At 44.5% G+C, this 13,086-nt stretch overlaps 1 protein-coding gene across 1 annotated transcript in view; it reads left to right on the forward strand.

Moving 5' to 3' along the window:
- Positions 1 to 8,248: 8,248 nt before the first annotated feature.
- Positions 8,249 to 13,086, forward strand: part of ANTXRL (ANTXR like) — a 198,702-nt gene continuing 193,864 nt past the window's right edge. Inside the window, exon 1 of the mRNA XM_040320826.1 lies at positions 8,249 to 8,483. Coding sequence (XP_040176760.1) covers positions 8,359 to 8,483 — 125 coding nt within the window. The 5' untranslated portion in view covers positions 8,249 to 8,358. The remainder of the gene's footprint in view (positions 8,484 to 13,086) is intronic.

Here is a 13,086-nt window from a genome sequence, read left to right on the forward strand (position 1 = left end):
TATAAAAATTATAATATAAAAATATATTAAAAAAATATATATATATTTTTTATAAAAAATAAAAAAAAGGGGGGGGGGGTTGCCATCCGGGACCTCTGGACCTCTAAAAAATCAAAAATAAAATTGTCCCTTTTAATAAAAAATAAAATAGAAATATATTAAAAAATATATATATATTTTTTTATAAAAAATAAATAAAAAAATAGGGGGGTTGCCATCTGGGGCCCTGTGGGCCTCCGGGCCCCTGGGAACCTCCGGACCCCTTACAGGTGTACTGCCTGTACCCCCCTGATGGCGGCCCTGTAAAGGAGCTTCCAAATGGCACTGCAGCAGGAGGCACAGAAATGACACAGGAATGGGGACAGCGTTTTTGTGCAAATATAGTGTGAACAGGCCCTAAAACACAGCGTTTTATTGTGCAGCCTAATGTTAGTGTTGGCACCGGCAGGAAAGGGTGTGATTCACATTCCAATTTGTTGTTTTGCTTCTTTTCTTTCAACTTTATTTGAAGTGTCGCAGGTAACACTTCATTTGTCTCAGTGCACTAAGAGCCCGTTCACATACAGTTGTGCTTAAAAGTTTGCATACCCTGGCAGAAATTGTGAACTTTAGTCATTAATATTGAAAATATGACGGATCATGCCAATTTTTATTTAAGGATAGCAATCACATGAAGCCATTTAAAGCGGAGGTCCACACAGTTTATTAACTTAACCCTAACCCCATCAGCGCTATGAACAGATGTGCAAATAAACAAAATATATTTTTTTGGTGCTGTATTTACCTTTCTATTCTTTATTGTGGCACTTCCTGTTTGTCCCTCCCACGGGAGTAGGCGTGTATATTATTTTTCCCCTGCGGCGCACTGTCTCCTGGCAGCTAAGTTTCAGGCTTCCCAGGAGTCAGTGCAGAACGCCGCTGTAGTAAAAAAAAGTCTGGACCCATGCAGACACTCGACCGCGTCACTTCCCACCCTGGACATATATAAGATTTGCGCATTCGCGATTAGGGGCGTGTTAGTGGGGTGGGCGGGGCTGTTGCTGACATTTAACCATCTCTCCGCCTCCGCCAGCCCACTCAAGACCATAATGTTTCTGTACTGCGGCTATCACGGCGCATGCGCGATTAAGGGCAGTGAAGTCACGCGTGTGTGGTAAAGACCTGCCGTCAGCTGTATGGATGACGGAGCCACACAGGAAGTGACGTGGTTGAGAGTCTGCATGGGTCCAGACTTTTTTTACTACACCGTTAACACTGAGCATGCGGGGGAACGAGCGGTGAATGCTGGGAGCTCAGCATTCACTGCATCCAGGAAATTAAAGTGGTTGTAAACCCTTTTGGACTACTACTACCTATAGGTAAGCCTAGAATAAGGCTTACCTATAGGTAGTGGAAATATCTCCTAAACGTATGCACGGGGAAGAAACGAAACAAAGTGCCGTTTCTTCCCCAGCCTGTGCCGTGAATTGCGGCTCTCGTGCGCATGCGCGGAAGTGATATCACGTGGCTCCGCCGAAACACAGCGCCGGAGTCCACAGCCTGGAAAAAAGAGAAGACAGAAGATAGACGCTTCCTGCAGTGGGAACATCGCTGGATTGTTTTGCAGGTAAGTGTCACATAATGGGATAATATGCGATGCATACTAGCCCATTATGCTTTACATTTGCAGGCTGTTCATGGTTCATTGTTTTTTGGATCCTTTTTAAATCATAATGATAACAGAAATCACCCAAATGGCCCTGATAAAACGTTTACATACCCTGGAATGTTTGGCCTTGGCACAGACACAGAAGGTGGCACACAGGTTAAAATGGCAATTAAAAGGTACATTTCCCACATTTGTGACTTTTTAAATCACAATTAGTGCCTGTGTAGAAATAGTCAATGGGTTTGTTAGCTCTCACATGGATGCACTAAGCAGGCTAGACACTGAGCAATGGAGGAGGTAGAAAAGAACAGTCAAAAGACCTGCATGACAAGGTAATGCAACTTTACAAAGATTGGAAAAGGATAAAAAGATATCCAAAGCCTTGAATATGCCAGTCAGTACTGTTCAATCACTTAAGAAGTGGAACATTTGGGGAACTCTTGATACCAAGCCAAGGTCAGGTAGATCAAGAGTAGTGCAGGAACCTTTTCAATGTCATTGATTTTCAAAGTCACATTGATAGGAACGGGTGCCATTAAAATCAATGGGTTGTGACCTGACATGCAGCTTTATGTGTCCAAAAGTGGAAACAAAGCCTTATGCCGCGTACACAGGGCAGCCATCAGCAATTATTAGGCCCCTTACACAGCAGTTATTGGGCCCCCTGGAGCAGAGAACCGGGGGGGGGGGGGGGGTGCTGCCGCCTGAAATTGATAAGCGGGGGGGGGGGTGGCTGCCGCGACTTGAGAAGCGGGAGGGGGGGGGCTTTACAAAAAAAGAGTAGAGAACAATATATATAAGAAAAGAAGTGGGTTAGCCATCCGGGGCCCTGGGGACCTCTGGGCCCTTTAATATATACACATACACACAAATTATTGTTTTTTTTTTATAAAAATAAATTACAAAAAAGGGGGGTTGCCATCCGGGACCTTTGGGCCCTTTAATTATAATGATAATAAAAAAAAAGAAACCTCTGGGCCCTTTAATAAAAAAATAAAAATAAAATATATATAAAGAAAATAAAATAAACATTTATAAAAAAAAAAAAGGGGGGGGGGTTGCCATCCAGGTCCCTGGGGACCTCTGGGCCCTTTATTAAAAAAAAATATATATTTATAAAGAAAAAAAAAGAAAAACATTTTTTTTTTAAAAAAGGGGGGGTTTGCCACATATGGGCATATAAATAAATAATATAAATAAAAATTATTTTTTTTTATAAAAAAAGGGGGGTTGCCATCCGGGGACCTCTGGGCCCCTCTAATAATATATATATAATAAATAAAAAAAATATATAAAAAAAATTATTTTTTTTATAAAAAAAATGGGGGGTTGTCATCCGGGGGCCCTGGGGATCTCCGGGCCCCCCGTACCCCTAAAAAAAAAAAATTGTCCCTTTAATACAAAATTAAATAAAAATATATTAGAATTTTTATTTTTTTATAAAAAATAACTAAAAAAAAGGGGGGTTGCCATCCGGGCCCCTGGGGACCTCCAGACCTCTAAAAAAAAATTGGCCCTTTAATAAAAAATAAAAATATCAATTATTTTTTTTTTTTTTATAAAAAATAAATAAAAAAAAGGGGAGTTGCCACCTGGGGCCCTGTAGGCCTCCGGGCCCCTGGGGACCTCCGTACCCCTAAAAAAAAAGGGGGGTTGCCATCCTGGCCCCTGGGGACCTCCAGGCCCCTTACAGGTGTACTGCCTGTACCCCCCTGATGGCGGCCCTGCGCGTACACACAATCGTTTTTCATGACAAGAAAAATGCCATTTTTTTAAATTGGTCCTGAAAACGATCGAAAAGTGTAACAAGGCCAAAGGGAGAAATCAATAGATCTCTAATGCCGCGTACACACGACCGTTTTTCATGACGAGAAAAATGCAATTTTTTTAATTGGCTGTAAAAAACGGTCGTATGTAGGCTCCAGAGCATTTTTCTTGACGAGAAAAATGGGCATTAAAAATTTAGAACCTGCTCTATTTTTTCTCGTCGTCGTTTTTCTCATCGTGAAAAATGGTCGTGTGTAGGCTTTAACGACGAGGAAAAAAATGTGTATGCTCAGAAGCAAGTTATGAGAAGGGAAATTTGCATAATCAGCCCAAAGGGTGGCGCCATTCGAATGGAACTTCCCCTTTATAGCGCCGTAGTTTTTGTTGTACGTCACTGCGCTTCGCTCGAGCATTTTTTTCACGATTGTGTGTATGCAAGGCAGGCTTGACAAGAATCACGTCGAGAAAAACATTGTTTTTTTCCATGACATTAAAAACGGTCGTGTGTACGTGGCATAAGCCCTCATTCACATTGAACACAGCATTGAAATCGTATGACTTCATCTGAAATCACACAGTTTCAAAGCTGCATGTCAGTGTAACTTCGGATGCGTCTTAAAAGACATCTGTGCGGCTTTAGGCCCCTTTCACATTGGACCTGTAACCGCGGTGGCGGTATATCGCCGCTAAAAATAGCGGCGCTATACTGCCGAGATTGCCGCGGGAATCGGCCGCTAGCGGTGTGGTATTAACCCCCGCTAGCGGCCGATAAAGGGTTAATACCGCCCGTAATGCGCCTCTATAGAGGCGCATTGTGGGCGGCATTGCCGCGGTTTCCCATTGTTTTCAATGGGAAGGAGCGGTGAAGGAGCGGTATACACGCCGCTCCTCTCACCGCTCCAAAGATGCTGCTGACAGGAGATTTTTTTGTCTCCCGCCAGCGCATCGCCTCAGTGTGAAAGCCCTCGGGTTTTCACATTGAGTCTGCAGTGAAGGAGTTTTTCAGGCGGGATAGCAGCGCTATTTTTAGCGCTGTACCGCCTGAAAAACTCCTCAATGTGAAAGGGGCCTTATGCACAGAGGTCTAGCAAAGTCACACCCGAAATCGGCAAAAGTAGTGCAGGAACTACTTTTGCAAATCGGTGCGGCGCCGCAAAGTAACGATTTGAACTGTGCCATTGCCGGCAATAGACTGTGACTTGACAAATCGCTCCAATGTGAATGAGGACCAACACTCTGTAAGGTTTACATTTTTTATTACAATGTCAACTTTGAGCCTAGGTTCACACTGCTGCGAATTCAAAATCGCAGTAAAATGCGTGATTTTACCGCGATTTCGCGGCTGCGATTTTGCCACGATTTTGCCGGGATTTCGGCCGCAATTTAATGTAAATCGCGGCCGGAAATCGCAAAAAGTAGTACAGGAACTACTTTTTTAAATCGCAGATGCGGCGTCGCACTGATTAGGACAGTGCCATTGCCGACAATTGCCGCCGATTTGAGATGCGATTTGACATGTCAAATCGCATCTCAAATCGTTCCAAATCGTACCCAGTGTGAACCAGGGCTTAATGTTTTTTAAAAATGTTAATGAGTTAACACACATGCAAGAATGTAACCAACACACCAAAATGTCCTGACAATTGAACGAGTCACAAAATTTGGAGTGGAATCAATTATGGTGCAACGCTGTGCGTTTTCGAATACATGAAACTGACACTTTAAAAAAAAAAAGTTCCTGACCCTAAAACGCAGCCGCACAGACTTTTCAGGCCAGATTCACGTACAGCGGCGTATCATTGAGCGGGCGTAGTGCATCTCATATGCGCTACGCCGACGTAACATAGAGAGGCAAGACCAGGATTCAAAAAGCACTTTCTCCCTAAGTTACGGCGGCGTAGCATAAATGGGCCGGCGTAAGCCCGCCCAATTCAAATTAGGAAGGTAGTGGGCGTGTTGTATTAAAATTAACCGTGACCCCATGAAAATTAATGGCCGAACGAACGGCGCGTGCATGCTCAGAATCACATTGCATATACTCCCTAAGATACGATGGCTCAATGCGTACGACGTGAACGTAACCTACGCACAGCCCCATTCACGTACGACTTACGTAAACGACGTAAAATACGACGGCTGTTCCGACGTCCATACCCTAACATGACTTATCCCTGCTTTAGGTGGGATAACTTTACGCCGGACGTACGCCTTACGTAAACGGCGTTGCTTACTGCGACGGGCACAAGTACGTTCGTGAATCGGCGTATCTAGGTCATTTACATATTCGACGCGTAAATCAATGGAAGCGCCCCTAGCGGCCAGCATAAATATGCACCCAAAATACGACGGCGTAGGAGACTTACGTCGGTCGGATCAAGCTAAAATTCAGGCGTATCTTGTTTCAAGAATAAGGCGCATAGATACGACGGCGCATCCCAGAACTTATGCGGCGTATCAGAAGATATGTCGCCGTAAATCGTACGTGAATCTGGCCCTTCATTCTTAACGGCACCTCCATGCATCGGAAAGCGCGGTGCATATTCAAGGGGGCATGTTCAGTGAAGATGCGTTTTAAAAAAAAAGCTGCAGACTATTTACCCAGGTTTCCTGCAGGTCAAAAAAATAGGCTACTGTGCCCATGCAAACGCACCAGCACAGAACTGTAACGATGTGAACTTTTTTTTTTGTGAAAGACGCACCTGCCATTATAGTCAATGGTAGCGCATTAAAAACGCAACACAGGTACATTTTTAAAGTAATATGTAAACTTTTCCCGGGGTGCCTAAGGGGAGGAAAACATAAGCAAAATGCCTATAATACACACACTATGGGTTCCATCAATTTTAGAGCAATGCGTTTAAAGTGCGTTAAAAAGGCGACATAGCATAGCATACATTGTTTTCTAGGGCCCTGTCCACATTATGAGATTTGAATCTGCTCAAGATTCCAAATTACGGCAAAACATGCAACATGCATCCGGTGCCATTATTCTTAATGGCACCCCAAACAAGGTGTGCTTCTGCTGCAATTATCGCACAGCAAAATGCGTGTTTAAAAATCTCACTCAGCTTGTCGCCAAAAAAGAAGCAGGAGCTTAATTTGGGCGGCTTCACACATTGAAGTGAGTCGGAACGCGTAAAGGGGAACGCTCATTACCGCTACACGATATGTGAATGGGGCCTAATGTACAGGTGTGAACGGGCTCCAAGATGCGATATTCTGCGATGCCATCCAGTGACCTGCAGAAAAATGCAGTTAATGGGGGACATAGAAAATAGTTGTTTTCTAGGTGCTTAGTGTAAGGTGACCAGATTTTTAAAATGAAATCCGGGGACATATTTTTTCTTTACTAGTAATGGCGACAATCAGCGACTCTCTGCCTCTCAGCCTCACAGCCTCTCAAGTCTTACTCTTCGGGCCCCGGATACTACTGGGTGGGGAGCGGAGGAAGATCACTCCGCTAGAGAAGGTAAGGAGATAGGCAGGTGGCTGGCCAGGATTTGAGCCAAGGCAGAAGAACATGCGAGCGGAATGGGCATGCACCCGAAACTGAAGAAATATTCCCTCCGCTCCGACCAGCACATGATCATCAGAAAGGGGCACAGATAATGGGGAAAATACAACCCCCCTATGCTAGTAGGCACGGCGGAGCGGGGGTGTGTAATTCTAATTTTTTTTATTTTAATTCTCCACTGATTTAGGTGGATTCAGAAAGACTTAGGCTGGCGTATCAGTAGATACGCCAGCCTAAGTCTGAATGTGCGCCGGCGCTAATTTAAGCGTATTCTGGTAACCAGATACGCTTAAATTAGGCTCAGATACGAGCGGCGTAAGTGTCTTACACCGTTGTATCCTAAAGTGTACTTTTTATGGTTGACCGCTAGGTGGCGCTTCCATTGCGGTCGGCCTAGAACATGTAAATGAGTAGATACGCCGATTCACGAACGTACGCTTGCCCGATGCAGTAAAGATACGCCGTTTACGTAACGCACTTTCAGGCCTAAAGTTATTCCATCAAATAGCTGGAATAGTAATGTTAAGTATGGCCGTCGTTCCCGCGTCAAAATGTAAAAATTTTACGTCGTTTGCGTAAGTCGTCCGTGAATACGGCTGGACGTAATTTACGTCCACGTTGAAACCAATAGGACCGTGCGGCGTACTTTGCCGCAATGCACACTGGGATATGTACACGGACGGCACATGCGCCGTTCGTAAAATACGTCAATCACGTCAGGTCACCCTCCATTAGCATAAAACACGCCCCCTCAGCCGAATTTGAATTATGCGCGCTTACGCGCGATTATGCGCGTTTACGCTACGCCGCCGTAACTTAGCAGGCAAGTACTTTGTGAATCATGTACTTGCCTCGCTAACTTACGGCGGCGGAGTGTAAATGCCATACGCTACGCCGCCGCAACTATGCGCCCGCCATCCTGAATCCAGCTAATTGTCTTTGAAATTGCCCCTGCCCCCTATTGGTCACCCTAGCTTAGTGTCGACTTGCACTTTTCCGATTGCGATAAAACGCATGCAGGTCACTGCACACAGTGTGAATGAGCCCTATGATGCAACACATGAAAAAAAAAAGTTTAAAATGTATTTAATTTTTTTTCTAAATATAAACCAGATGTGTCGTGAGCCTTTTGACCCTTTTCGGGAATAAAAGCCATTTTTATTCTTTATGTTTTTTTAATGTTTTTTTTTTTCCCCAGTTCAGCAGAAATCCCGAATTCCCCAAACTTCTTGAAGTCCCGGCAGTGTGCAGTGAATGAGTTAACGTCCTCTCCTCCCCCTGAGGTTTGAGCTACATAGACATTCCTCTCCTCCTCCCCATATCCTCTTCCTCCTCCATCCCTCTCTCTATCCCACCCTGGCTGCAGCTGCCCCCCTGTCCTCCCCTCCTCCTTCCATCAGTCCTGGAAGACTCGGACAAGCTCTGGGCCATGAAGACAGGCATCTGGCTGCTAGCTCTTGTGGTGCCCCTGCTACCCCTCCTGTGCCAGGCTCAGTACACTGAGGAGCAGAGGTCTTGTGATGGGGCGTTCGATCTGTACTTCGTCCTGGACAAGTAAGTGCCACATTTTACAAGGAGTGCTGCATGCCACTAACAACAAAGAGAGTTTGCAGGACTCCACAGGCTTAGTGATGATCATCTGCAATGTACAGTAACCAACTGCCGTCCGGCCGCCGGGTATTCCAATACCATAAAACCCCAAAAAATTGGCTGCCAGATAACTTCCAGACATCGGGAAGACGTTGGGGCTGAGCCGGCGTATTGACAGGGATGGGACTCATCGGTCACATATTGTGCAAAGGCATTGCTGTCATTTACAGTGAAGCTGAATAGATCTGCTTCCCTGAAAGGAGATGATTTCATGGTTTTCCAATCATTTGTATTTGTATAGCTAGAGATCTGTTAAAAAGATTTGAATCCTAAGGACGAGAAGATTTCATTTGGGATTTGTCAGTACAGGAAAGGATTCTTTACAGGAAGAGTTAAAAAAAAAATGAAAGAAGAGATCTCCTCTTACTTGGCGTAAGAAGTTAAGGGAAATCTCCCCTATGGGACAAAGACAATAAAAAAAACTAACAGAAATATTTAATTTTAAAAACATATCATTTGGGATCTGTGAGTACGGGAAAGGATTCTTTACAGGAAGAGTTAAAAAAAAAAAGAAAAAAAAGTAGAGCAGAGGTCTCCCTTACTGAGGGTAGGAAGTTAGGGGAAATCTCCCCAACGGAACAAAGACAATAAATCAAAACTAACAGAAATATTTAATCCTAAGAAGATATCATTTGGGATCTGTCAGTACGGGAAAGGATTCTTTACAAAAAGATTTAAAAAAGGAGAAAAAAGTTCCCTCTTATTGGGGTAGGAAGTTAAGGGAAATCTCCCCAATGGGACACAGACAGTGGGGTAGATTCAGAGAGAATTTTACGCCGGCGTAAATTCAAATCTGCGCCGGTGTATCTACTTTCTGTATTCTGAAAGCTAGATACGCCGACATTAGCCTAAGATACAACTGGCATAAGTCTCTTACGCCGTCGTATCTTAGGGTGCATTCTGACGCTGGCCGCTAGGGGCGCTTCCGTTGTTGTCGGCGTAGAATATGCTAATTACCTAGATACGCACATTCACGTACGTACGCCCGTCGCAATGTATTTACGTCGTTTACGTTAGGCTTTTTCGGTGTAAGGTTGTTCCTGCTATTAGTAGGCGCAGCCAATGTAAAGTATGGATGTCGTTCCCGCTTCGAAATTTGAATTTTTTACGTTGTTTGCGTAAGTCGTTCGCGAATAGGGCTGGACGTAATTTACGTTCACGTGGAAACCAATACGTCGTTGCGCCGTACTTGGAAGCAATGCACACTGGGATATGTACACGGATGGCGCATGCGCCGTCCGTAAAAAACGTCAATCACGTCAGGTCATCATACATTTACATAAAACACGCGCCCCCCCTTCCACATTTGAATTACACGCGCTTACGCCGGCCCCATTTACGCTACGCCGCTGCAACTTACGGAGCAAGTGCTTTGTGAATACTGCACTTGCTCCTGTAAGTTACCGCGGCGTAGCGTAAATACGATACGCCGCGCCGCCGTATCATTGCGCGCCCCTACCTGAATCTACACCGGTGACAAAAAAAAACTGAAATATTTAATCCCCAAAAAGATTTCATTACAGGAAGGATTCTTTACATGAAGAGTTAAAAAAAATAAGCCAAAACTTTTTATTTTAGCTTTGGATAGACTGTTGTAGGGTTAGAACCTTTGTCAGGTTTTTATGGCTGTCTTTGTCCCAGCTGGGGATATTCTTCTGGTGACCATTGTCTCCAATACTGAAAGTGATGGGATTTCCAAAATGTATGATTTGTCACCAGAGCTGGAGGTGAAAAGAAATCTTCCTAATGGGGACACGTTGCAGAGATCTCCTCTTACTTGGAATAGGAAGTTAGGGGACATTTCCCAATGGGATACATGCAATAAAAAAATATATATTTTAGTCCACGAAAATCTCATTTGGGATCCATCAGTACGGGAAAGGATTCTTTACAGGAAAAGTAAAAAATAAATAAAGCCAAAACTTCTTATTTTAGCTCTGGATAGACTGTTGTAGGGTTAGAACCTTTGTCAGGTTTTTATTGCTGCCCGTGTCCCAGCTGGGGATATTCTCCTGTTGACCATTGTTTCTCGGTCCTGAAAGTGATGGGATAGCCAAAATGTATGATTTGTCACCAGAGCTGGAGGTGAATTTTTTTTTTCCAAATGGGGACACTTTGCAGAGATCTCATCTTACTTGGAATATGAAGTTAGGGGAAATCTCCCAATGGGATACATGCAATAAAAAAATATTAAAAATCCTACAAAGTTATCATTTGGAATCCATCAGTACGGGAAAGGATTCTTTACAGGAAAAGTGAAAGAATATGGAAATCCAAAACATCTTATTTGAGTTCTGGATAGACTTTTGTAGGGTTAGAACCTTTGTCAGGTTTTTATTGCTGCCCGTGTCCCAGCTGGGGATATTCTCCTGGTGACCATTGTTTCTCGGTCCTGAAAGTGATGGGATAGCCAAAATGTAGACACTTTGGGCCAGATTCACAAAGGTTAGCGGATCTTTAGATCCGTGTAACCTATGTGTTTTAAGATCCGCCCTCGCAAGTTTGTGAGGAAAGTGTCAAATTCACAACACACTTACCTCCAAACTTGCGACGGCGGATCCTAACTCCCCCAGCGGAATTCAAATTCCGCGGCTAGGGGAGTGTCATATTTAAATCAGGCGCGCTCCCGCGCCGATTTAAATACGCATGCGTCGTCCGGGGAATTTCCCGGCATGCATTGCTCCCACTGACGTCAATAGGACGTCAGTGGTTGCGACGTGAGCGGGACTTGCGACGCGCGTGTTCGTGAATCGGCGTACGCAAACGACGTAGGAAATTTCAAAATCGACGCGGGAACGACGGCCATACTTAACAATACTTACCCCTGCTTTTAGCAGGGGTAAGTATACGACGGGTACCGCGCTACGGAAACGACGTAAGAACACAGCGTCGGGTCCGCGTACGTTCGTGAATTTTGCATATCTCGCTGATTTACATATTATTCAGTGTAAATCAGCGGGAACGCCCCCGGCGCCATTTTTAAATCAAAAAACAGATCCGACAGTGTAACACAGTGTGACACTGTCGGATCTCAGCCCTATCTATGCGTATCTGATTCTATGAATCAGGCGCATAGATAGGACCAGAAAAAATCCGAGATACGATGGTGTATCTGAGATACTCCATCGTATCTCTTCTGTGAATCTGGCCCTTTGAAGAGATCTCTTGGGGTAGGATGTTAAAGGAAATCTCCCCGATGGGACACGTAACGGGTACTAACCCTTCTCCACCAAAAATCTGGCTTTACAAATACTTTAAGCTGTAGCTGGTCCTATTGCATGGAGGAGCAACAGAGGTAGAGTTAGTCCACCCAAACCTAATATTTCAGTTTCTAGGAGATCCTGAGACTTATTAAGCTCACCACACACAATATTATTTGGATTGTACAATCTCCCTTAGCCTGCATTCACAATTGGGCCTTTTGAATTGTGTGCAGCATCGCCGCGATTCTGCCCACAATTGAAAAAAAGCGCTATGATAAAATGAATCACACAACGCAAATTTCAGATGCCATTCATCTTAATGGCACCTAAAAACGTGGTGCGGTTCTGCCGAGATTGACGATAAATCACGCTGCAATAGCGCTAAACGGCATTGCGTGAAGCTTGTTGCCCGAAAGTAGTCGGGTATGCAAATTAGGGATTTACGACGATCCACGAGCGTACGCGCGGCCGTCGCATTTTCTAACGTCGTCTGTAGTCGGCTTTTCCCGGCGTATAGTTAAAGCTGGTATTTTGCGGCGTATAGATAGACTTGCCATGTTAAAGTATGGCCGTCGTTCCCGCGTCAAAATTTGAATTTTTATTTTTTTGCGTCGAAGTTCAAAAAATGACGTTGTTGCGATGTCATTTCGAGCAAAGCACGGCGGGAAATTTCTGGACGACGCATGCGCAGTTCATTCGGCGCGGGGATGCGCTTCATTTAAATGAACCCGCCCCTACCCGCCGATTTGAATTCCGCCGCCAGAAATACACTACGCCGCCGTAACTTACGGCGCAAAATCTTTGTGGATTTGAATATACGCCAGGTAAGATACAGCGGCGTAGCGTATCTCTTTTTTTGGTGTGCAGAATCGCAGAGATTCTACCTACGATTCAAAACGCCCAGATGTGAGTTTAGCCTTAGGTTCACCATATATGTTACAACCTGACTGTAGAGTACAATCGACTTTCTACTGTTGAGAGGTCTTTTCTCAACCTGATTAACTGTTAGATTTACCAAAACTTTGTAAAATGAGGACCTACCTGAACTAACCAATCAATTCGTTTTCAATCAGGCAGGACCCTTCACTACATACTTGGTGGATCTAAAGGAGATTGCACAATCAGATTGTAATGTGTGTGGTAACCTTAAGGCCCCGTACACACGGTCGGACAAAACCGATGAGAATGGTCCGACGGACCGTTTTTAACGGTTCACCGCTGAAGTGGCCTGATGGTCTGATGTGTGTACACACCATCAGTTCAAAATCCGAACGGGTCAGAACTCGGTGACGTCAAACACACGA

Source organism: Rana temporaria, chromosome 8 (assembly GCF_905171775.1).
Source record: "Rana temporaria chromosome 8, aRanTem1.1, whole genome shotgun sequence".
Taxonomy (NCBI): domain Eukaryota; kingdom Metazoa; phylum Chordata; class Amphibia; order Anura; family Ranidae; genus Rana; species Rana temporaria.